This window comes from Microtus oregoni, unplaced genomic scaffold (genome assembly GCF_018167655.1).
Source record: "Microtus oregoni isolate MIOR12 unplaced genomic scaffold, Mior012 000053F_ref0000044, whole genome shotgun sequence".
NCBI classification, from domain to species: Eukaryota; Metazoa; Chordata; class Mammalia; order Rodentia; family Cricetidae; genus Microtus; species Microtus oregoni.
Window position 1 is genome coordinate 13,991,274 of NW_024543829.1, and position 26,160 is coordinate 14,017,433.

The window sequence follows — 26,160 nt, forward strand, 5'->3', positions numbered from 1 at the left end:
TCAGGTTCTGTCTCCCTTCCTATCACTTCTGACTCTGCTCACAGCTTGACTATAAGTTATTAAGTCACCCATCTTAGGGTCACCACACTCAACTCTCATCAGGGATTACTATTCATATCATATCTTTACCAATGGCCCATTTGAATTGTGCTCTTCTCTTACCCATAATTCTAACTTCAGTTCCCTCCCCTTTTTCAGTCTTCCCAAAACTTTATGCGCAGTTTTTACCATGAACCATTAAATAATGTTGTGAAACAGTCTCAGCTGTCCATTCAGCCCTGTGATACTCTCTGAGCCTCTCATGCCTCAAACGCAAATAAGACAGAAATAGTGGATTTTCATTTTGCACCACCAAGGCACAAATCCCCTTACTAGATTACTTCACTGGTTCTAACATTGAGAAATATCTGTGTTTAGTTTAAAAACAACTTGTAAGTTTCTTATAATTCTAAAAGCTACTATTTTACTATTACATTTTGATTTGTGCGCCAGGCTAGGTTGACATTCCTTTATTCATTCCTTTAGATAATGTTAAGAAGTGGATTATTACTATACTCATTGGCCTAAAAGTCTTAAAGAGGTGACATGACCTGTGTAAGGTCACAGTTACAAACTGGCAGAGGTAGACTGTGAAGCAGGCCCTTCGAACTTCAAAGCCCATGTGACTGACCTACAAACTGTCTTCTAATATCAACTGGTTTTGTGTGAATAGAGAGCTGTACTAACTTCAACCAAGTTTTCAAAAAAGTCCATAGACACAGTTTCACTTAATGTTTGTAAGTCTGAGAAGGTAAATTAGTTGTGTTGCCCATGGATTTAGATAAAAAGAAAGATAAATAACACATGGCTGCAAAAGAAAAGCCAGATTCCACACGCAGTTTTCTTGGCTCCTCATTCTCTGCATTACACACGGCCTGGACAAGGTGTTGTCCAACTCGGGCAAAGGGGCAGGGAGCAGCAACACCTTTCCCCATTTTATTTCTAATAGCTTGGATAGCATGATGGGCACTGAAATATTTGTTCATCTGGTAATAAATATTGAGTACCGTAAATACTGGTACATGCCAGGCTCTGGAAATAAAATTCTGAACAAAGGCCATCTGGGTTCCTAAATCAGAATTCGACACTGTCAACAGGCAAAGACAATTCCCCAGTGACAGGTGCCATATGGCAACAGGTAGGAAACGCGGGTAAAGTGAATTTAGAGTAGTCAGAGAAGACAAAAAAATATGACATTGTCTCACCATGTAACCCCGGCTTACCCGGAATTCACTCTGTAGACTGGGTTAACCTTGAACGCACACGTCCATCTGCCTCTGCCTCCCAAATACTGAATTAAGGGCCTGCGACACCACATCTGACCCTTGGGGAGCACATGTTGTTGCTGTTGCTTTGTTTTTTCCAGTATTGAGGACTGAGCCTAGGAACTCTGTGAAATGCTGGGAAGTGCTCTACCACAGAGCTAGTGATAAATGCAAAAACAGGAATCCGCAGAACTCACTGTTAGGCCAGACAGGGATGGTATCTGTTGGCCGTTGAGACAGGACAACTCGAACGGAAAACACCCACTGAACTTTATGTCGACCAAGCCTGAGAGCGGACGAGGTGTTTTCCTCATGACCTTGCCTTGACCGCCAGGGTCATCACCTCCCCGCCCCCACACCACCACCATCCCCTCGCTCCTTCCCGACACTTCCGGCCTGCGCAAGCGCATAGGAAATGGCCTGTCCTAGAGACGCGCGAAGCCCACTCCGGCACGCATGCGCGCCCCGCCCCGGGCGCCCCCCTCTCGAGCGCCTGCCGTTTCTTTGGGCGGGACCGTGGGCGGGGCCTGAGCGGGCGGCGCGCCGCGGGCGGGCCAGTGAAGCCGGCGCCTCCGACACGTGATCTGGAACCGGCTGTGCCGCTTGGTGACTCGGTCTGTCCGTCCGTCCGTCCGCGGGTGCCATCATGGCGGACGCGGCCAGTCAGGTGCTCCTGGGCTCCGGTCTCACCATCCTGTCCCAGCCGCTCATGTACGTGAAAGTGCTCATCCAGGTATGAGTCGTCGCCCTGCCCTTCCCGGTCAGCGTCCTGTCGGGTCGCCGCCGCCCTCGGCGTCCCAGGCCTTGCCCCTCCGGCGAGGCGCTGCTGCCCTTTCCACCCATCAGGGACAACTTCCACGGCCTCGCGGCTCCTGTGGGAAACACCCCGAGGCTCGCTCCGGGCGGGCCCGTTCCCGCTCCCCTGCCAACTGCCACCCTGCCCTTCCTTGCCTTGGCTCTTCTCAACTTTGTTTTCCTTCTCTGAGGTTGATCAGGTCGATCGCCACCGAGGGCTTCCCCAGCCTTTCCCTGTCGCCCCTCTGAAACTGACATTCACCTCGCCTCCTCCACTCCTTCTCAAACTCGAGACGGGAGCTACTCATCTCAGGACAAATGTGAAATTCTAGGAAAGCCAACATCGTGTTGTTTTTATTCGCTTTTTCTTTCTGTTCTGCTGTTTCTACTTCTGTTCCGTTCAGAGATTTTAACACCAGATACCCGGATATACACAAGGATCTCATTGAGAAGTAATAATGAAGTCAGATTTCCTAAGGATCCATTGAGCGCTTTCACAGCCGCCGGTGTGGTTCATGACAATGAAAATCACGTTGGTCAGAGCTGGCAATCAGTTCTGTTTAGTGAGTTTAAACGTAATATCAAATGCCTCCCTTTAGCTTACTTTCTGATCTGCTGGTTATTACGTGATATTTTATATTCATGGATAAAGAAACCTACTTTTAGCTGCTGACCGTATTTTCAGTTGCTGTTCTAACTTTCCCCGTGTTGAGCAGGCCGTTTCTAAGCATTTATTGAGAGTTGACATACTCACCCCATGCCTTGTGTTACCGAAGGAAACAGGCCTTAGAATCTTTGTCCTCACTATTTACCGTTCTGAAAAAACATGCAGAATGGACCTCATTTTTTCAATTGTTACTCATACAAACTATTGCCAAGTTGATTGATGGATGTTCAGTTTTTAGTGTAGAAGTTGAGCCCTCTTTGTCTAAAGCAGAGGCACATTTGGGCTACACTGCATTTTGCAGTACAAACTCTAAAGTAGTTCTCAAAAGGGCAGTGTTTTCTAGTGACATTTAGTGCTCTTACCTCAACAATTTGCTATCATAAAGTCTGATTTCACAATATCTGTGTGTTGCCAAGTATCTCAGGGGGTTAGTGAAATTCCCAAATACTGTTTTAAAATTCACACGATAGCTTTTCAGTGAGCTCAGAGGGGGAGTATTAGCAACAGATGAAGGAACTGCAACAATAGAGTCCAAACTCTCCTACTGGATTTTTTTTCTCAAGTATCCGTTTGGCACTACAAGTCCAGATTTATTGTGTAAATAAAATGACAATCATTAATTTTTATGACTTTCTGTGTATTGCTAATGAGACTGTACATTTAACATGGACCTAGCATGCAATTATTTTCGTAAGTGAATTACCTAACTGTATGCATTTGCCTTTGTTGTCTAGTTAACCATAGAGGCAGGCAGTTGATGCTGGCTCAGTGGATATTTTCTTATTTTATTCAAATACAAAAATGTAAAGCTGGGTGGTGATGGCGCACTCCTTTAATCCCAGCCCTTGGGAGACAAAGACAGGTGGATCTCTGAGTTCAAGACCATCCTGGTCTACGGAGCTAGTTCCAGGACAGCCAGGGCTACATGGAGAAACTCTGTCTCCAAAAATCAAAAAGGAAGAAAAAAATTGTAAAAGTATTTGTTAGCCTTATCGATAAACTAGACTTTCCTGACACAATGGTTTCCTTGTTCTATTTTCAGTTTGATAATCTATCTTAGGTTCATGGTTTACTCTGTAGATTTCAACTCAAAGGGCAACTTGGAGTTTATTGAACCCAGTCCTAATCTATACAACAGGACAAAAGAGTAATAAGGGCGGTACTTCAACGAAGCCTTAAGAAATATAAGCTGCATTTTTTTATTTGTAAAAACTATGGAGCTAAAGGTAGTTTGCTGATAGAGACATGGGGCATAAGGATGGACGTGGAGTTCACTTTCAGCACCAAACAAAAGAATTTGAGCCTGATTTTCTTTTTTAAGACCTTGCAGCCAAAGTATTCCTGGGGATTTGCTTAGTGTTGATATATTCCTTTGTTTTTAAAGGTGGGATATGAGCCTCTTCCTCCAACAATAGGACGAAATATTTTTGGGCGACAAGTATGTCAGCTTCCTGGTCTCTTTTGTTATGGTAGGTGCCTTTGATTTATTTGGGATAGATGACATTGAAGACGGATGGGCTGGAGTGACTGAAGGAAACTACGCAGAAGGGCTGCTGCCTTGAGATTTCTTGTAGCTATGTTTTTGGACTAGAACCTAAAGCTCAGACTTTTGTTCTTAGCTCAGCACATTGCAAGCATCGATGGGAGGCGTGGGTTGTTCAGAGGCTTAACTCCAAGACTGTGTTCGGGAGTCCTTGGAACTGTGGTCCACGGTAAAGTCTTACAGGTAAGAGGAAGGTCAATATTATCATACCTTTTAGTTGCCTTTTGTGCACAATTTATTCCACTGATTTCAAAGATAAACTGACATTTTTTTCTCTTAATTGATTAATTGGTTAACTGATTGAAGACAGGATTTCTCTGTGAAGCATAGACTGGCCTCAGAACTTGCTTAGTAGCCTCAGCTGGCCTTGAATTTGATTCTGCCTTCTGAGTGGTTGCCCACTCTTCCCCCATGAAACAAAGGAAATTTGTGCAATTAAAGTCATTGACTTTGATATATGTGACCTTCTTCCTTTAAAACCGGTTCTGAACAGAAAGTACTTCTGTTCACCTAGACAGTTTGACTTTTTATTATTATTACTTACTTAGTTATTGTAAGGGAAGAAATCTGAGTAAAACACACTTTTTTTCCTGGAGTTACCTTTTACATTGCTAGTATTATCTCAGTAACACATTTCCTATTCAAAATATTGAAAAGTAAAGAAGCAAGAGCTGCTGCTAGGCATAGTGGATTGTGTTGTAACCCTAGCATTTAGGAGGTGGGGGAAGAAGAATCAGGGAGTTCAAAGCCAGCCTCAGTTACATCCTGAGTTATAGGCCAGCCTGGGTTGCATAAGACATTGTCTCAAAAAGAAAAGCACAGTTGAGGTGGCTCAGCAGTTGAAAATGTCATGATGACTTGAATCTGATTCCCAGAGATCACATGATGGAAGGCAAAAACTGACTTTGGCAAGTTTTCTTCCGATTTTTTGTATGTATGTGTGGTAGACAAATACGGATAATTTAAAAAAAAAGTTTAAAAAAGAAAAATGAACGTAACAGCTGAGATGCAGATTGGTGGTAGGTGCTGACATAGCCTGTCCAAGGCTCTGGTTTTAATCTCTAGCACCTGGAAAAGGGGAACTTACCAGAAAAAGAATCTACACACAAGGTCAGGGGTGGTGGCAGTGTGGTTCATGGCTATTTGGTCAGGGATGGTGGCGGTGTGGTTCATGGCTATTTGGATGCTTGCCTCACTGGTTGTACATTTCTGCTTTTGTTCACTCTTCTGTGTGTTTCAGAGTTTGTGTTGTTGGGTTTAGTTTTGTCTGTGTGTGATGTGTATGCATGTTTCTCAGTGTGTGTGCACATACTTGAGCAAATGAGTCGCTGTACACATGCAAAGGTCAAAGAACACCCTCTAGTGTGAGTCCTTACTTTCCATCTTGTTTGAACACCAGGTTAGCTAGCCCATAGGGTCTTGGGGTTCTGTTTCGGCCTCCCACCTTTCTGTAGGAACACAAAGATTACAGATGAAGGGAAACTTTACGTGGTTTACATGGGTTCTTGGGAGCATAACTCAGGTTCTTAAGTTTATGCAGCAAAGATTTTACCTACCGAGATGTCTCCCTAACCTTGTATATGTGTTACATTACATATTAAACCTTTTTCTTCATTGTATGACTTTTTTATTTACTTTGAGACAGGGTTTTGCTATGTTAACCAGGCTGACCTTGAATTCCCAGAAATCCCTCTGTCTCCTTAGTGCTGGGATTAAAGGTGTGTACCACCACACCTAGCCTCAGGGGTTTTGTTTGTTTTTGTTTTATTTATTTATTTTTTTTTTGGTTTTTCAAGTGGGGGGGGGCAGGTTTCTCTATAACAGCCCTGATTGTCCTGGAACTCCCTTTGTAGACCAGGCTGGCCTCCCTAGTGCTGGGGTTAAAGTGTGCACCACCACACCTGGCCTCATTGCTTGCATTTTTAAAAGTTACAAACAGGCCGTGCAGTGGTGGCGCATGCCTTTAATCCCAGCACTCGGGAGGCAGAGGCAGGCGGATCTCTGTGAGTTCGAGACCAGCCTGGTCTACAAGAGCTAGTTCCAGGACAGGCTCCAAAACCACAGAGAAACCCTGTCTCGAAAAAACAAAAATAAATAAATAAATAAATAAATAAATAAATAAATGTTACAAACAAACAAAAACCTGATCGATGCCTGTAGTAAATGTTTTTAGAAGCTCAGTCCCATGGCCCTGTACTGCAGTGGAGTGGGGTCTAAGCCCATACATCTCAAGATTCCTCACATCACACGTGGCCATGCCATGTGCTGAGTCTCTGAGGGTTCTGGTGCCAGCTGGTATAGATGGAGGGTGGCCATGGCAAGGAAAGTGGTCTGAAACATACTGTGAGTCAGGGTCTCCTGTAGCTTCTGCCAGGTTTCTGGTCCCATTTGATTCAGGGTTGGTTACTTCCAAGCAATCAAAATGGTGAAATGCTATAGCAGCTGGGTAGCCTGGCCTATGTGTAGTGGTTTGTAGGAGAGTATTGGGCACCTCCTAGAGCACCTGAGGCTGAAGGGGCTGTAGAAGCTGTTACTGTCAGCATTGTGAAAGGTACTCTTAGGGTCAGGGACGTTTCCAGACATTTTACAAACTTGAATGAGCAGCCCAAGTGAGCTATCCTTGATTTCTAAGTCTGACCACTGTTATAATTTGTACCAGACTTCAGCATGCCGTAGGCCTTCCTGGATAGGCCTCTACCAGGACCACAGTTAGCATTTTAGCCATTTGTGCCCTGCATTCTTTCAAGGGCTGGGTGTTATATTGTACATAGAAGGCAACCACTGATGTGACATTCTAGGGAATCTAGTTTGAAGGTGCTGAGCTATGCCCGAGGTCCCCTGGACACATATAGGTAGTATTTGGCCTGGGAGAAATCTATGCACCCAGATGTGCATAAAAGCTTACAGAGCTGAGGATAGAAAGGAAGCCCTGAACTGCAGGATGTTTTCTTCTTTTTTTTTTTGGTTTTTCGAGACAGGGTTTCTCTGTAGCTTTGGTGCCTGTCCCAGAACTAGTTCTTGCAGACCAGGCTGGCCTCGAACTCCCAGAGATCCGCCTGCTTCTGCCTCCCGAGTGCTGGGATTAAAGGCATGCGCCACCACCACCCGGCTCTCTGTAGCTTTTTTGGTTCCTGTCCTGGAACTTGCTCTTGTAGACCAGGCTGGCCTCGAACTCACAGAGATCCGCCTGCCTCTGCCTCCCGAGTGCTGGGAGTAAAGGCGTGCGCCACCACCGCCCTGCTTGCAGGATGTTTTCAAAAGGACATGATCCCAGTCTGTAGGGGAAAAGTGTTTTTAACAAAATCTCAATCGCTCAGTTTTACCAATAGAGACTTGGGAGCCAGATGTGGGGGTGAAAGCCTGGTAGCTCAGAGAGGCAGGGAAAGCACCCAGCTGACCTTCCTCCTCAGCCATCTCAAACCTCTCCTCAAACTCAGTGTCCCTCCCTTCTACCTCCTATGCCTCTCTGTCCACCGTCCTGACTCCTTGTTACTCTCTGTTTTTTCTTTTTCACTTCCTGTCAGCTGGTAGTTTGCTCTGCCTCTTGATCTATGTATGGTTGGTTGGCTTTATTTAATCTTGTTTACAATATTTAATCAGAAAGCTCTTCGATTAAAGGTATGTGCTAAGGTTGAGCCACACCACAGCTAAAAACAGGTTTTTCCAGTAAATAACAAAATCTTGGGGTTCGCAGTCTGATCAAATGTTCTACAACTGAAAAGCCCATACCCTTGTCTTCCTGGTCCTTCTACCCATTCTTGCAGGCATCTTCCAAGAGTCTTGTGCAGCTTCATCTATTGGCATTGTTGCCTACTCTGTTCCCTAGGGTAGTCAGTATCAGTGGCTGTCAGGAGTCTGTGTTGAACAGCCCGGCCTATAATAAATAAATCTTTTCAAAAAAAAAAAATGAGAGAGAGCGAACTGGGCATGCCAAAGCTACAGAGAAACCCTGTCTCAAAAAAACAAAACAAAAAAAAAAAAGAGAGAGAGAGAGAGAGAGAAGAAAAAAACATTTTCAAACCAGGCATATGATAGGCGCTGGCCTATGATGCCAAGGGGGGAAAAAGTTTTTAGGAGCGTTTGCTTCAGGTGTTTGATATGTTCAACTTTGCAGTAATACCACCTTAGAGATAGTTATTTCCAGTCGATTAATGTGAGATAGAAATTGGGAAGACTGCAGAAGAAAATCAGTGTTTTTCATTTTCTGTCATTGCCTTCTAACAGGATACATTAATAACTCTAATTATTACTTGTTTCTATTTTTTCTATAGCATTACCAGGAGTGCGAGAAACCCGAGGTACGTTGGTGCTGTTCTCTATCTGAGCCCCTGTCTCCAGCACATTCCTGTTGTCTGACTCATTATAGGAGAAAAACCAGGACTTTTTCCTTTCATCTCAGTGGCTGGTGGCTTATGGAGTAGCCATGGGTTTGAAGATTTCTATTTAAAATCATCAAGATTTCTGTCTTTTTTATTTCCAGGAGTTAGGACATGGAAATGTACAAAAGGAATGCTCGTCCTCCTTTGACCAAGTTATCAAAGAGGTAAGAAATAAATTTACCCCTTGTTGTTGAACCAGGATCATGACTTCTACGTTTCCAGGTCTGTTCCCAGTTTAAATTGAGCTTTCCTGTCTAATAACCCAAAAGAAGAACATGGCCTGCTGTTGGGAACAGGTGTAGCTTCCTCTGTTGTTAAGACTGAGGCAGTTTTTACATTTGTTCTTTTATTGTGGGAGGGTATTTTGCTTGCTTGTATGCGTGCCTGGTACCTGCACAGGCCAATGGGATAGTTTTTGGAACTGGTGTTGCAGAAGGTTGGGAGCTGCCATGTGGGTGCTGGGAGCCAAATCTGAAACAACAACCAGTATTCTTTACCACTGAGCTGTCTCTCCAGCCCCCAATTCTATTTTTTATTAGTTATTTTAAAAATCAATTTTCTAGCCGGGCGGTGGTGGCGCACGCCTTTAATCCCAGCACTCGGGAGGCAGAGGCAGGCGGATCTCTGTGAGTTCGAGGCCAGCCTGGTCTACAAGAGCTAGTGCCAGGACAGGCTCCAAAGCTACAGAGAAACCCTGTCTCGAAAAACTAAAAAAAAAAAAAAAAAAAATCAATTTTCTAGCCCAGGGTGACCTTAAACTCACAATCCTTCTGCCTCAGCTTCTCCCCCATATGGGATCACAGGAATACACCACCATGCCAGCTTTGAAAGCCAGACCTGATGGCTCAGGCCTGTAGTCCCAGTATTTTGGGAGGTTGAAGCAGGAGGAACAAAACTCTAAGGCCTGCTTGGTCTATAGAGTAAAATCAAGGCCAGCCCAAACAACTTAGTGAGACAGATATTTTATGAAAAAAGTATTAAGAGGGCCAGGGATATATAGCTTGTTGGTAGAGCACTTACTTACATAGTATGTGTGAGGCCCTGGGTCTAATTCCCACTACTGCCAAATGAGTGAATGAATCCAACTCTGGTAAGTTTATTCAAACAGGTAACCCTCTCTCTTCTCTATGGGGTTGGGGAAAATAAGTCTCTTTTTCGGGGAGATTTCAGAAAGTTACTACAACAAAAAGTTGAAGTTCATGAAAGGTATAACGAAATGATAAAATATTAGGTTAATCCCATTGGAGCTTACTTCCTGACTCCAAAACAGGAAAGCTTTGGCACCTAGTCCTTTGCCCTATACTGAGTGTCCACCTACATTCCTTACCGGAATATGAATATCATTTATTTAGATTTCAGAAGTGTGTTTTGATTGTTTCTAGACAACTCGAGAGATGATTGCCCGTTCTGCTGCTACCCTCATTACACATCCCTTCCACGGTATGTTTGCAGTTGATGGCATAAAATAATCTCATTATTCTACATATTTCTTTATCTTGGTGTGGGCATTGACTGCAAGGCTCTGCCTTCATATTTTTGTTCACCTGCTTTGCTGTCTTCTTCTAGATAGTGAAGTGTCTTTAGATGAAAAAAACTTTTAGGGTTACCAAAATAATCTCAACATAGTTGGTGGGTTTTTCTTTAATTCAAGAATTTGTTTTGCATTTATTTTGGCAGAGGAGGGGCAGGCGTTCTACATCATTTATGTGGAGGTCAGAGGACAATTGGGAATCCGTTTTCTCCTTCTACAACTTGGTTTCTGAGGATCAAACATGGGTTGAGGGGCTTGTCAGCAGCCGTCTTTCCTGGCTAAGCAGCCTCCCTAACTCTCAACACAGTTCTTAAAACAGTCTTGTCTCTGTTCTACAGTGATCACTCTGAGAACTATGGTACAGTTCATTGGCAGAGAGTCCAAGTACTGGTAAGTGTTTGGGGTTTGTTTTTCTTCTCTTTTATATGTGTGTTTGCCTGCTTGTATGTGTGTCACGTGCAGTCGGTTCAGTGCCTATTAAGGCCAGAAGTGTCGGAACTTCTGGAACTGGAGTTAGAGATGGTTTTGAGCCCCCATTTCCGCTGGGACCTGAACCTGGGTCCTGCAAGAGCAGCAAATGCTCTTAAGCCCTGAGTACCTAAATGTATTCTGAACTGCATACACTACATCTTTCACAGTCTTTTTAGTTTGCTTTGGTTTTTTTAAAACAGGGTTTTTCTCTGTAGCATTGGCTGTCCCGGAACTCGCTCTGTAGACCAGGCTGGCCTCAGACTCGTAGAGATCCACCTGCCTCTGCCTCCAAAGTGCTGAGATTAAAGGCGTGTGCCACCATCATCCAGCTATCCCTTCCTTCATAGTTAATTGCTTCACTTTTTTTTTGTTAAATGTGTATGGGTGTTTTGCTTTCTTGTGTGTCTGTGCACCGCATGCATGTCCGGTGCCCACAGAGGCCAGAAGAGAACACCAGATCCTCTGAGACTTGAGTTAGACAGAAGGTTGTGAGCTACCATGTAGATGCTGGGAATTGAGCCAGGTCCACTGGAAGAGCGCCCAGTGCTCTTAACAACTGAGTCATCTCTCCAGCCCCAGTAGCTTTATTTTCTAATAGAATTTAACTACTTTACAAGAGTGAACCAGTGCTAGAAATTTTTGATGAAAGGGAGTTACGAAGTTGACTTTGTCAAAAGTAATTATTAGCCAGGTGTTATGGGGTATAACTGTGATCTCAGGTCACTTCGGAAAGTGCAGGCAGGAGTTCAGGGTCAGCCTCAACATAATAAATTTAGGCTGCCTTGGGCTCAGTGAAACCCTGCTGGGGGTGGGAGGTGAAATTCCCTTCTCAAAACTCAAATCTCTGTGTCCTTTACCTTTTATCGTTACCTAGCGGGCTGTGTGACTCCATATTAACCATCTACCGGGAAGAAGGCATTGTAGGATTTTTTGCGTGAGTAAATGTTGGTTTTTCCTGTTAATCATTTTTGTGTTAGTAGAAAAGCTTTCTTGAAAATAAGGGCAATGAGTCTTTAATTTTGAGGAAAAAAAAATGTTCTCTCGGGGTTTATGTTAAGCTCTTTACAGACCTCTACTGACTTATATTTTATATGCTTGAAATAAGGATTTTTTTTTTTTTAAACAAGGTCTCTTATAGTCCAGTCTGACCTCAGACTGAATGAGGATGACTTTGAAGTCCTGGTCCTCCTCTACCTCTACCTGTGGTGCCTGTGTGGAAGTCAGAGGACAGCTTGAGAGAGTCAGGAGTTAAACTTGGGATGTCAGCCATGGTGACAAAAGCCCTTACTTGCACCAGGCCTTGCTTGTTTTGTTTTGTTTTGTTTTTGAGATAGTGTCTCAAGCTCACAGAGATCTACCTGCCTCTGCTTTCCAAGTACTAACTTTAAAGGTGTTAAGCACTATGTCAAACTTGTTTGTTTTTATGATAAGTTCCTTTATAATACAGTTATTAAAAGGGGAATACTAATTTTTGAAAGATGGAAAAGTCATAGCATGTATTTTTATTACTCTAGAATAAGCATTTGCAAGGCTTGACTTTGGAAAGTTTAAACTACTGTGCTTGACTAACAGAAACTGACCATGGCCAGTGAAATGGTCCTCTTACGTTTCAGCGTCTCCATAATTAGTTGATGCTAAAACTCAAATACGGGTTTTTTTTTTTTTAAGATTTATTTATTTATTATATATACAACATTCTGCCTCCATGTATGCCCGCACGCCAGAGGAGGGTGCCAGATCTCAGTACAGATGGTTGTGAGCCACCATGTGGTTGCTGGGAATTGAACTCAGGACCTCTGGAAGAGCAGCCAGTGCTCTTAACCGCTGAGCCATCTCTCCAGCCCTCAAATACGGGTTTTTTGCACATGCTCTACCACTGAGCTGAGCCCCAGATTTCTTTTTCTTTTCTTTTGTTTGATTGTTATTTTGTATGTATGGATGTTTTGGTTACATGTATGTACAGAGGCCACCATGTGAGGAAGCCAGAATATGGTGTCAGAGCCTCTGGTCTCGAGTCACACATGGTTGTTATGAGTCTCCATGGAGCTGCTAGGGGTCAAACCTGGGCTCCTCTGGGTGAGACAACTCACCAGACCCTAAATTTATTCCATTTTTTGAGTATTTTTTTAGTTTTTGAGTATTCTGACAAATAGGAAAGACAGTTTATCGTTAGTCTCATTTTAAAATGTTATTTGTATGTGTGAGTGTACACACAAGCACAAGTGGGTCTGTGTCAGAAGAGAGATCCTTTGAACTGGAAGTGGAGGCCATTGTAAGCCATCGTGTAAGTGTTGGGAACTAAACCAGGATCTTAGGCGAGTGTGGGCAGACTTTTCTTTCCAACTTATCAGTTCCCACATAACCAACAGGGACACTTGATTATAAATGCTAACTTATTACTAACTCTTATAACTTAAATGAACCCATTTCTATTAATTACATTCTGCCACATGATGTTACCTCTCTTGCATCTTTTACCTCCTGTTTCTTCCCTATGTTTCTCTGGTGACTCCTGACTCTGCCCTTCCCAGTATTGTCTCTGCCCCTAAAATCCTGCCTAGCTATTGGCCAATCAGTTTTTCATTAGCAATGAGAGCAGCACATTTTCACAGTGTACAGAAGGATTATTCCACAGCAGACAAGAGCAGGAAGTGTGCTGAACCACTGAGCCACCTCTCCAGCCAGCACCAGTTTCATTTTAAAAGCGTTGAGGAGCCTGCAATGTACCTGAGTTTGTAGTATACTTGCCTAGCATATGAAAAGCTTTAGGCTCAGTCTCTAGCACATATAAAACTGGGCATACTGGACTATACATGCCTATAATCCTGGCATTCAAGAGGAAGGGATAAGAGGATCAGAAGTTCAAGGTTATCCTTGTATACGTAGCAATTTGAGGCCAGCCTATGTGAAAAATTTGTGTTTCCTGTGTTTGATTGACCTAATTTGAGTGACACTGGGAAGTGCTGAGTTTGAATGCCAGTTCTATCACTTAAAAACACTGCCATGCCGCAAATGGATGCCTTAAATTCTTGAATTTTTTTTTTTTTAAAGACATGGTTTCATGTACTCAAGTCTGGTCTAAAACTTTATGTAAAGGAGAGGATTACCTAGAACTTCTCTCCTCCTGCCTCTTTCTACTGAGTGCTGGAGATACATGCATGGGCTATTACCCCCAGTTTGTATAATACTGGGGAATCAAACTTAGGGTCTCATGCTTCAAGCTCTCTTATCAACTGAGCAATATCCCTAGCCTCTGGAAACATGCTTTTGATATTTCTCTCTGTTTGGATCATTCTCACTGTTTGTTTATTTGTTTGTTATTGTTGTTGTTGTTTTCCCCCTTCATCTTTTGCCCTGCCAAATTTGAGTATCAAATAGTTTAGTAAAACAGTGTTATAAATCTCCTCTGCAAAGCACCTTGCAAGTCTTTGGCTCTTCTTGTTATGGTTACTAATAGTAAAGCGTGCTGTTGGCTGTAATTCATAAAGGGTTATAGCTGACCTGTATTCTAAAAGTGGGAACAAAAGCCATTACAGGTCAGCATTAGTACAGCTGTTAACCAGACTGAACTTGGAATGAGGGCTACGTTCTGGGGTTTGCTGTTCAGTCCCCTAGAATGTTTTTAAATGTCTTAGCTTTCGAGATGTGTTTATACTAAGTAGATATCTGTTTTACTGATCATAGTTTTTTGCTGCTTACTATGTCTTCATGTAGGGGTCTAATTCCTCGCCTCATAGGTGACGTCATTTCCTTGTGGCTCTGTAACTCACTGGCTTATCTCATCAATACCTATGCACTGGACAGTGGGGTAGGTTATAATCTTGGTAAGATATGCTGGTGAGGACTTTTTTTGTATTCACCTGGCAGTCATTGTAGCTGTGAGTAAGATGGCAGTTTGGTATGTACCAAACAGAACATTACATAGTAAAAAAGATCATTTGAGTTTATAAAGACTGCCATGCTATTTCCTATAGAGGGTACCCATGGATCTAGCTCTGATATTGTTACGACTTTGAGACTTTTTGTTTTTGTTTCTCTGATACCTAATTTTAGAGCATACAATATAAGGAGAATAGCTGTTTGTTGTGTTTGGGGGCTTACCACATCTTCTGGGGTATTGAAGGAGCTCCTAGAAATCTCTGTCTCAGAGGTTTTGAGGGTTTGAATTATCTTCCAAATATTGAGGCTGGTACATTTCTTCCTACATCATCCTAGTGTGATAGGAATTTGCCAGTAGTTATTGATGAGAATGATCAATTTGGGGGAAAAAAATTTTCAAGACAAGATTTTTCTGGCTGTCCTGGAACTAACTCTGTAGACCAGGCTGGCCTTGAACTCACAGAGATCTGCCTGTTTCTGCCTCCCAAATACTGGGACTAAAGGCCTGTGCCACTACTGCCTTACTCTTTGTTTGTTTGTTTATTTATTTATTTATTTATTTTAGTATTTTAAGATATATTTATTTTAGCTGGGCAGTGATGGACACCTTTAATCCCAGCACTTGGGAGGCAGGTGGATTTCTGTGAGTTCGAAGCCAGCCTGGTCTACAGAGTGACAGCCAAAGATACACAGAAAAACCTTGTCTCAAAAAGAAAATATTTATTTTATGTATATTGTGCCCTATCTACATATACTCCTGCATGCCAGAAGAGAGTATCAGATCCCATTATAGATGGCTGTGAACCGCCATGTGCTTACTGGGAGTTGAACTTGGGACCTCTGGAAGAGTTGCCAGTACTCTTAACCACTGAGCCATCTCTCCACCCCTGGAAATCTTTTGAAAGGGTCTCCCTATGTCAATCATCTTGACTGCCAGTTTTTTGTTAAAATGGGATCTGACTCTGACTTGCCTGAACTAATATAGACAAGACTGGCCTTGAGATCCACTTATATGTACCTCTCAAATGCTACGTACAAGGCATGCAGCACCATGCCCAGCCTTGGCTGGAGGCAGAGGCAGGCAGATGTCCATGAGCTCAAGGCCAGCCTGATCTACAAGAGCTAGTTCCAGGACAGCTAGGGCTGTTAGAAAAATCCCATCTTAAAAAATAAAAACAAAAAGAAGTTAATTATTATATTCAGTGTTGTGCCTGCATGTATGCCTGCAGGCCAGAAGAGGGCACCAGTTCTCGTTATGGATGGTTGCAAACCACCATGTGGTTGCTGAGAATTGAACTCAGAACATCTAAAAGAGCAGTCAGTGCCCTTAACTGCTGAGCCATCTCTCCAGCCCCTGACTGCCACTTTTTTATATTCATCATAGATACTTTGTTTTTATTAAACTTCATTTTCACACTATCATACTCATACTTGTGAGTTTTAACTTACTATCAGCTCTGTGTGAGTCATTCTAATAAAAGCTCTTTTCCTATTTTAGGTCTCTACCATGAATGAAATGAAAAGTTATTCCCAAGCTGTCACAGGAGTGAGTTTCTTAATCCTCTGAATTTTCTAGGAACAGTTTGTTTGGTGGTGGTGGTTGTTTAAGTCTGGCCTGTATGACCAGTGTTCTAAAGCTGCCAGCCACCTCCCTGGAAATGTCCGTCACATGGTTCCTGTGTCGGAGGTGGTGGAGACTACAGTTGCCCTCTCACGGCAGCTTTTACTTGCCCCATGTGTTTGGTATTGCTTAGCTTTCATGGGGGAGTGGGGCAGCTGCGCATTGTGCCCTTCACATCTCACTTAGAGAATTGAACGCTCTGCCGTACGTTGATTTGGGATGTGGGAACTGCGCATGTGCCAAAGCATGCATGTGGAGGGGGGGAAGAGGGAGGGAGGGAGACTTGTGGGTGCCAGTTCTGAGGACTGAGCTCAGGTCCATCCGTGTTGGCAACTTTGACTGTAACTGAGCCATCTCATCTCACCTGCCTTGTAAAACTGCTTCAGCCTCCCGCAAAGTTAGGTAGCTGACACTCATCACACAGCTGAAAATGGGACTTCTGAAGTAGTTCCCATTGTCTTTGAGAGGGTGCTTGTTGAAGGAGCTGCGGGCTGTGTTCCTGCCACCCAGCTCCCAGCCACTAGCTTTACCCAAAATAACAACACACAAATTGTATTCTTTTAAACACTGCTTGGCCCATTTCTATTAATGTGTGTAGCGCCACGAGGCAGTAGCTTACCAAGAAGGATTCTAGCCTACGTCCATCTTGGGTCGGAGCTTCGTCGGGTCTGCCCCAGAGAGGAGAGGAAATGGTGTCTCAGCTCACTTCCTCTTCTTCCCAGCATTCTGTTCTGTTTACTCCACCCACCTCAAGGCTGGCCTATCAAATGGGCCAAGGCAGTTTCTTTATTAGCCAATGACCTTCCTCCATCATTTCCCCTTTTTCTGTTTAAACAAAAAAGGAAGGCTTTAACTTTAACATAGCAAAATTACATATAACAAAACAGTTATAAAGCAAGAATTACAGTTACAATATTTACATCTACTTTATCTTTTATCATAACAAAGGAAAACAACTATAACTATCTACCTATTCTTCAACTCCATCAAAGACTCCAGAAGGATATAATATTACCTAAGTAAATGAGAAATAAGCAACTTACAAAACTCTAGAAATGACAGAGACATCTCGCTGCCTGGACAGTCACCCAAAGTTCCTCTGTACCGTTGGGGCATCCATCTTCGGCCTAAAGGCCCCATAGTTTCCAGCAGACATTTCCATGAAGCAGGAAATTTCAAAGGCAGTTCAGTCACTATCTGCCGTGTCCTGCAGAATGTCTCTCAGACTCTTTGATGAATCAGGAACCCCGAAAGATCATCTCACCTTTAGGCAAGTTCAGCAGTCCTCTCTCTGTGGGTTCTCTATGTCCAGTTTATGCAATAGTCCAGGCAAGAGCAGTTTCTTGCCCAAATGCCTATCAAACTCCATAAGGTGCCTCTTTGATGCCCATCTTCCTTTTGAAGTAGACTGGTGCTGCCAGGAGCAGAGTGTCTCATTGTCATGAAAAGCCCTAAGTTATTAAAACATTAAATGCCATATTCTGTAGTCTTCGAAAGATATGAAGAATGCCTATCTGAAATATATCTATGTACATCTAGAAAATCTAACATGACTACAGGCTTGACTATTATTAATGATTATCCATTAACAACCTATATACATTACTTTTTTTGTTGTTTTTTTGTTTGTTTGTTTGTTTTTGTTTTTGTTTTTCGAGGCCGGGTTTTCTCTGTGGTTTTGGAGCCTGTCCTGGAACTAGCTCTTGTAGACCAGGCTGGTCTCGAACTCACAGAGATCCGCCTGCCTCTGCCTCCTGAGTGCTGGGATTAAAGGCGTGTGCCACCACCACCCACCTATACATTACATTTTTAAATGAACTACACAATCACAATACCTTATAAAAAGAGTAGAAATACATATACATATAACAAAATTGACCTTAAAATCTATACCAATGCAAACTATTCATATCTATATCATACCCCTTTAAATGTAAAAGAACAATTATAAACAATATTTGGGAATATGGGCGCAGTTATTTTTCTCCAAACTGCTTCCTGCTGTATGGGGCCGCTGTTAATCAGGTCTTTTATGGTATAACCTGTGTGCTAGGTTCATCTCAGTCATCAATTGAGTGAAGTAATTTTTTGAGGGTGTTCACAGCAACCTTTCAGGAGGGCGTGGTCCATCATACCATATTGGGATAGAAGCAATCCACAGGGTTTCATCCTCTGTGAAAACAAAAGAAGAATCTCTTTTTCAAAGTATCATATCCTTAGATCCAAATTCTGAAGTCAAGGTATTTTCAAAATACCTATGTTGGATTAGTTCAGCAGCATTTATAAACAAATATCTTTTAGCAGCTGTTGCTCCTTCCTCAGTATTCAAACAATTCAAAGAGAGCATAATAGCATACAGTATCAAGATTCTCTGTGTATTTTCCATCTTTGTGCGGCTTTATTTTAACCTCTATTTCTTTTATTTTACTTTTATTTTTTTATTTTTTGAGACAGGTTCTCTATGTATCTTTGTTCTGGAATAACGTTGTAGGCCAGGCTGTCCTTGAACTCTCAGAGATCCAGACATCTCTGCTTCCCAGGCATTGGTGTGCTACCACACCTTGACGTCACAGAGGTCAGTCTCCCTCTGCTTCCCAAGTGTTGGGATTAAAGGTGTGTACTACCACCCCCAACTCTCTTTCTTCCTTTTTTTTTTTTGTTTTTTACTTTAAGAACTTTAACTTTTAGCCTGCATTTATTTTTAACACACTATAAATCATTTAAACGTTTTCTTTAACTTTGAATCTTTCTTTTACTGAATATCTCTCTTTTCGTGACCACATGAGTCTTTAATTTACCAAGCAATATCGGTAGGACTAAAGCCGTGGCTTTACCGGCTGGATCCAGCCCATTCCTTAGCTTTCCAGCCTCGTGGCGGAGGTATCGCTGGAGTCATTTTTATTTCCACAACTCTATGGAGTTTCAAGGTCCTTGCCAGCAAGCGAGCTGCAGCATTCTGCTCACAGACCACACTCAGCCAGACTGCCTGCCTGAGTCAGAGTTTGCCCTGGCAGTACAGCCCAGAAAGCCGGCATTTTTAAACTGCACAACTTTTTTCCTGCTATGTCTGAAAACAAGCAAGCATTCAGTCAGCTTTTATCAACACCATTTAAGTGTTTCGTGGCAGGACCTCTTAAAAGAGCTGCAAGGTTTGCAGCTAAAGCTGAGTCAGGAAGCCTCTCTTAGATGAGAGCGCTTGCTTGCCTCTAGCAAGCAGAGCAGACCCAAGAAATTGCTGCTACCAAGAAAACATGCTTTACTCTATTCTTTCCCAAGCTTTCTCAGGCTTTTTGTGGATGTAGTTATTCATGTGGGCGCCATTCTGTTCAAGGAGCTGCGGGCTGTGTTCCTGCCACCCAGCTCCCAGCCACTGGCTAGCTTTACCCGAAATAACAATATACAAATTGTATTTTTTTAAACACCGCTTGGCCCATTTCTATTAATGTGTGTAGTGCCACGAGGCAGTAGCTTACCGAGAAGGATTCTAGCCTACGTCCATCCTGGGTTGGAGCTTCATCGGGTCTGCCCCAGAGAGGAGAGGAAATGGTGTCTCAGCTCACTTCCTCTTCTTCCCAGCATTCTGTTCTGTTTGCTCCACCCACCTCAAGGCTGGCCTATCAAATGGGCCAAGGCAGTTTCTTTGTTAGCCAATGGCCTTCCTTCATTTGGTGCTCATCTTCTTTTCAGGGGTACTTTGAAATACTTTATTTGTATTAGTTTAAAACTTTTTCTCAGCCAGGCTGTGGTGGCGCATGCCTTTTATCCCAGCACTCGGGAGGCAGATGCCCTGGCAGATATCTGTGAGTTCAAGGCCAACCTGGTCTACAAGAGCTAGTTCCAGGACAGCTAGGGCGAAACCTTTCTCGGAACCTCCCCCTCCCCCCACAAAAAAAAGGCACAACTTTTTCTCCTAAGTAAGCAGTTTACTTTCATTTGAATGAGACCTCAATCATCAAATAAGAAGATTGTTTTGGCCTTTTGATAAATTTTGGATATATAAGTACATTGTGGCAAAAAAAAAAAGTGCCTCTGGGCTCAAAACTATGTAAAAGCATTCCAGGGCTCTGCGAGCTCAGTACTACTGTTGGAATATTTGAGCAGTACTAGCACTAGGCCTTCAAGGAGAGAGGGGAGCAATGAAGATTGAGAATGGTTTGGTAACTCAGCTGTTTTCTTGCTGTCTTACAGTTCTTTGCCAGTATGTTGACATACCCCTTTGTGCTTGTATCTAATCTTATGGCTGTCAACAACTGTGGGTAAGTGCTTTTTGGGTTTTTGGCTGGTGCATGTGGAAGCCAGAAGTTGATGTGTTTGGTGTTTTCCTCGATGACGGTTCATTCTATTTACAAAATAGGGTGTCTCACTGAACCCAGAGCTCAGTTGAGCTGGTCTAGTTAGACAACCTGCCACGGGATCATCTGCCCCTGCCTACTGAGTGCGGATTATAGGGGTTGTACACTCTGCAATTTTATCTGTTGAGTGGGTGTGGCATATCTAAACCTAATTCTAGGACTTGCACAACCAGTGTTTTACCCTCTGAGCCTTCTCCTCAGTCATGATTTTGTCTTTATTTTTGCAATCATGGAGGACGGAAACCAAGGCCTCACGTGTGCTAGGCATATATACTCCACCAGTTAGTTGCAGACCCAGTTCCCTACTTTGCATTTCTTAGTTTGGTAATTTGCCCCCCGACCCCATATGACTGGGATTATAGATGGTTGTAAGCCACCATATGAGTGCTGGGAATTGAAGCTGCACCCTCTGCAAGAGCAGCAAATGCTCTTATCTGATGAGCTATCTCTCTACCCCCTAAGATTTTATTACTAATTATGTGTATGTATGCCTGTCTGTAGGGGTTTGTGTAAAATATGGCCGGGTGGTGGTAGTACACACCTTTAATCCCAGCACTCAGGAGGCAGAGGCAGGTGGATCTCTGTGAGTTTGAGGCCAGCCTGGTCTACAAGAGCAAGTTCTAGGACAGGATCCAAAGCTACAGAGAAACCCTGTTTCAAAAAAACAAACAAAAATTCTGAAGTGTGTATGTGTGTGCATACATGATATGCATTGATTGCATTGTGTGCATTTGTTGTGTAGGGTACATGTATGTACTTGTGGAGTTCAGAGATTAACCTCAAATATTCTGCAGGTGCCATCTACCTTGTTTTTTAGATAGGTTCTCTCATTGGCTGGCTTAGAACTCTCAGATTCATCTAGATTGGCTGGGCAGTAAGCCCCAGGGAGTTGCTTGTCTTCACAAGTCTCGCACTGGGATATGTTAGAGAACACCATTGATTTCCAGTTCCAGATGTCAAGTGACTCCACCACATTGGCAAATATTTTGCTTCTAGAATTAACTCGGAACTCTGTTCCTTAGCTATGGTAGCATGTGCCGTAATCCTAGTACTTGGGAAGTGAAGGCAAGATCAGGTATTCAAAGCCAGGCTTAGATGCATAACAAGTTTAAGGCCATGAGATCCTGTGTCAGGAAAACAAAACAGGCTAGAAAGATGGCTCAGCAGTTAAGAGCACATACTACTCTTCCAGAGGACCAGAGCTCGGTTCTCAGCACCCATGTCTGGTGACTCACCTTTTCCTAGAACTCGAGCTCCAGGGAATCTGACATCCTGTCCTCATCTCTGTGGGCACCCATACACAAATGAGCACAAACATGCTCACCTATTCATAAATAAAATCTTGAAAAAGGAAACCTAAAACCATTCTGATATAATATCTGACTTAATGTGTCATTTAGACATGTTATTGTTTTCAAACAAAAATTGAAATAGCTCCATGGAATTTTTAGCCAAATTGGACTATCGTATTTGTTTTCTGATTTTTAGAGCAATCTCCATGTTTTATCTTAGCACATGCTTTAAAATGAGTTATAGCTGGTCCTGGCAGTGAGCATCTTTAATCCTAACATTCAGGAGACAGAGTAGGTAGATCTGTGAGTTTGAGGCCATATCAGTCAGACCCTGTAACTCCAGATCCATGGGTTCTGGGATCCTCTTCTGGCCTCAGACACCACACAAACACATGGTGCAAAGACATTCATGTAGGCAAAAGTACATAGACATAATTTTTCTTTCTTTTTTTTTTTTTTTTTTTTGAGCTAGTTAGGAAGTGGTTGGATTATATTCAGATAGGAGAGTGTGGTCAGCAGTGTTTATATCTGCTATCATAGCTTGATTTTTTTTTTTTTTTCGAGACAGGGTTTCTCTGTGGTTTTGGAGCCTGTCCTGGAACTAGCTCTTGTAGACCAGGCTGGTCTCGAACTCACAGAGATCCACCTGCCTCTGCCTCCCAAGTGCTGGGATTAAAGGCGTGTGCCACCACCGCCCTGCATAGCTTGATTTTTTTTTATGAAGAAAGCTCATTTAAAAATCCATTTTCCCTGATGGTCAGTCATATGGTTGTTCATTCATCCACTCTTGGAAAATCTAAATGTATCACAAAATAAAACCAAGTCATGATTCTGAGAAAGAGTTCAGTAGGGATGAGGGGGTATTGAAAGAGATGGAAGGGAAATGAGAGGAGTAAGGGAGCTAGGTGGTGGTGCACGCCTTTAAGCCTAGCACTTGGCAGGCACATCTCTGAGTTCAAGGCCAGCCTGGCCTGCAAAGTAAGTTCCAGAACAGCCAGGGCAACACAGAAACCTTGACTCAGAAGGAAAAAGAAGGGGTGAGGGAGAATAATAATAGAATAAAATAATATATACTAAACATATATAGTATATACAAGTTTCTGTTTGTTGACTTAAAACCTGCTTTATGATGGGTGGTCTTTTCCTCTGGTGTAATTCTTCTTATTAAAACTATCTCAGGGAACCTATGATGAAAATTTTTGCCAAAAAGTCCCTTGTAAATGTTTGTAAGTAACTAATGTTTTCAATTTCAGGCTTGCTGGTGGATCTCCTCCTTACTCCCCAATATATACTTCTTGGATAGATTGCTGGTGCATGCTACAAAAAGCGGTATTTTTATCTCTCATTTTGTTTTTGGTCTCTTAAATGATGTGTCTTGAATTCTGATATTAACTCATTCTTTAACTGCTAATCAGTAACTTTACAGTGTTGTGTGTGTCCCTCGAGCATAAGCGTGGTACCTAAAAACAACGTTGCAGTAAAGAAGTACAAACTCCTACATGTCGACCACAAGCCATCTGAGCGATTGAATGAAAGTCACAATAGCCTGATTTCCAACTTACCTTTATTGTTGGAGCTGGGGATTGAACCCAGGACCTCACACAGACTAAACAGAAGCCCAGCAAACATGCTTTTCTGTAACTACTCAGAACATCTTATATACTTCTTTCCCCACATTTAGATATGAAGACTGAAAATAAGACATTACTTATTTATTAGACAAAATTTTGTCAGAGTGATACTGACAGAACTAGTTGCTTGCTTCCTGTTTTGTTAGTAGATGACGTTGTCAATGCTATAGTTTATAGTTATTGGTGAGGGTCGTATCACTGACCAAACATTTTTGATACCTCTAGACATATTTGTATGAGGAACTAAGATAATGGATGGGCTGTCCACTGGCTTTAGCATGGGAATCACTTAAAAGGGCCATCAGTTTACAGATGGTTCTGCGTGGCCTGCACTTTTTAGAATTGCAGAGAAGGGTGTGAAGAAGCTCTTTGCTGCATTACTTGAGATCCCAGGGTATGGATGAGAATGGCTTTGTTCACAGAACTTGGACTCCCCCAGACTGGACTCTGAATGAAAAGGTCCAGTTGTTGCTATGGTTACTTTTGCTCACCATTCATGCCAACTGAATCCAAGCTAGAATCCTTGGATGGTTTCAGTATAAATTTACACAAATGTTGTGGTTTTCTTCTAAGTTTTTTCCTTTCTTGTTTTCATTTGTTTATCTTTATTATTTTGTTGTTTTCACTTTCTGGCGTGCTGGGAATCAACCCAGAGCCTTCCAAATAATAGGCAAGAACAGCTCTGCCAATATACTATATTCTCATAACTGTTGTTCATTTTCTTTTTGTGGTGTTGGTTATTGAATCCGGAGTCTTAATGATGTGGGAAACACCACTGAGCTACACTCCCAGCTCTTCTCCAGACCAGAGCCTACTGGGGTCTTTGGGGTTTTGTTTGTTTGTTTGTTGTTTTGTTTTGCTTTTTTGAGATAGGGTTTTTTCTGTGTAACAGTGCTGGCTGTCCTGAAACTGTATGTGCTTAGGAAAACATCAAAACTGTATTAGTCATCTACAATGTATCAGATAGCATACCAAGCACTTCCCATAACATTTTCAAACTAGCCCTGTGAAGATTGATGTCGTTCTCTATGCTGCTGTTTTACATATGAAAAAGTTGGTGCTGCTGGGCGGTGGTGGCGCATGCCTTTAATCCCAGCACTCCAGAGGCAGAGGCGGGCGGATCTTTGTAAGTTCGAGGCCAGCCTGGTCTACAAGAGCTAGTTCCAGGACAGGAACCAAAAACTACAAGAGAAACCCTGTCTCGAAAATCCAAAAAAAAAAAAAGAAAAAAAGAAAAAGTTGGTGCTAAGAGAAACTTAATATTCTGGGCAGTGGTGGTGCATGCAATCCTAGTATTTGGGAGGCAGATCTCTGAGTTCAAGGCCAGCCTGGTTTATATAGTGAGTTCTAAGACAACCAGAGCTACGTGGTGAAACCCTGTCTCAAAAAACAAAAACAACAAAAAGGAGCTTATTGAAAGTTCTGTAACACAGTCACTTGGCCTTACTGATGGGTCCAAATTCTGTCATTTCAGTCACATCTAGAAATGTGTCCCAGTGTGAGTGCTTTCGTCTTCGTGCTAGACTTTATTTCTGTTTCTTTTCTTTTCCAGGGAAATATAAGCCGAGGAAACAGTTTGTTTTTCCGGAAGGTCCCCTTTGGGAAGACTTACTGTTGTGACCTGAGGATGTTAATTTGAAGATGTGGAGCAGGGACAGTGACATTTCTATAGTCCCAATGCACAGAATTATGGGAGAGAATGTTGATTTCTATACAATGTGGCGCACTTTTTTAATAATCATTTAATCTTGGGAAAATGGAGGTGATTGGTGTCTGCCTTTTTTGTTCTTTTTTTTTAGCACAATATCATTTACCACTGGTGTTCCCTATTAGTTATTTGAAATGGGACTTTTTTTTCCTCCAAATTTGTGTTTTAAACAAAAAATAGAAGTATATTTCTAAAGGAACAAGCAGGTTGTCCTGTGGATTTAAGTCTCAGGTTAGGGCTTTGTCAAACGAAGAATAGAATTCCGGTAAGAAAGAAATGATTCTATAAAAGTTGAGAAAATTAAGAAGTCACACCTACCATGTGGGAGTTTATGAGTTCCCCTGAGTGCATAGATGCTAGAAAGTCAGCAGCAGCCCCCAGTCCACCTCCCACCCGTCTTCTGGGCAGTTGACCTATCTAATCTCAGTGCTGCTGAGTTACTGTAGCAGGTTGCTGCGGAAGTCTTCACACCTTCACTCTGGAAGAGAACATCGTCAGCACCAGTTAAACAGGTTTGAGCAAGCTTTGGGAAGGAAATGGGATGGCCTTTCACTCTACAGAAGCTCTTGATTTCCTGTAACACAAGAAGCAAATACTGCAACACTATAGCTCCCAAGTGCTCAGAACCCACCAACCCCTAAGGTCCTAAGGTTTGTCTTCACTACAGTCCCTTCTGCTCCTAACGTGACTAGTGTGGTTTTCATTTCTGATGACACCCTTGAAAAGTGCATTTGTAACTCTTATCTGGTGATCTGGACCACGTGGTTCCTAGGCTGTTGCCCAGCTCGCATGTCATACCTTCATACCCTCGGCTGGGCATGTTAAAAACACTTGCTGCAGGAAAATCACTTTCAAAGGAAGATTTTTCAACACAAGCATAAAGCTTCTATTTACTCAGGCCTTTTAACAGCAGGTTAAATGCTCCTAAGAAGAGAAAGCCTAAACTGTTGCTTGTTAAGTAATTCACTGGTACTTTGCCAAATGAAT

General features: G+C 42.6%; 1 protein-coding gene across 1 annotated transcript; it reads left to right on the forward strand.

Annotated features, from left to right (window-relative positions):
• The first annotated feature begins 1,865 nt into the window (after nt 1-1,865).
• Nucleotides 1,866-25,226, forward strand: Mtch2 (mitochondrial carrier 2). Its single transcript, XM_041637631.1, has 13 exons — nt 1,866-2,037; nt 4,151-4,235; nt 4,386-4,492; nt 8,581-8,607; nt 8,790-8,852; nt 10,071-10,128; nt 10,558-10,609; nt 11,565-11,624; nt 14,405-14,498; nt 16,068-16,115; nt 20,379-20,446; nt 23,088-23,163; nt 25,018-25,226. Exons 1-13 carry the CDS (start codon nt 1,951-1,953, stop codon nt 25,102-25,104), a joined length of 912 nt encoding a protein of 303 aa, XP_041493565.1. The 5' UTR covers nt 1,866-1,950; the 3' UTR covers nt 25,105-25,226.
• The last annotated feature ends 934 nt before the right edge of the window (nt 25,227-26,160 follow it).

What these genes read in the sequence shown, in the direction of transcription:
- Mtch2 (XM_041637631.1), top strand. Translation starts at nt 1,951, where the DNA reads ATGGCGGACGCGGCCAGTCAGGTGCTCCTGGGCTCCGGTCTCACCATC. An exon ending in TCCTGGTCTCTTTTGTTATG is followed by an intron (nt 4,236 to 4,385) that starts GTAGGTGCCTTT and finishes TTTTGTTCTTAG; the next exon opens with CTCAGCACATTGCAAGCATC. An exon ending in ATGGCTGTCAACAACTGTGG is followed by an intron (nt 20,447 to 23,087) that starts GTAAGTGCTTTT and finishes TTTCAATTTCAG; the next exon opens with GCTTGCTGGTGGATCTCCTC.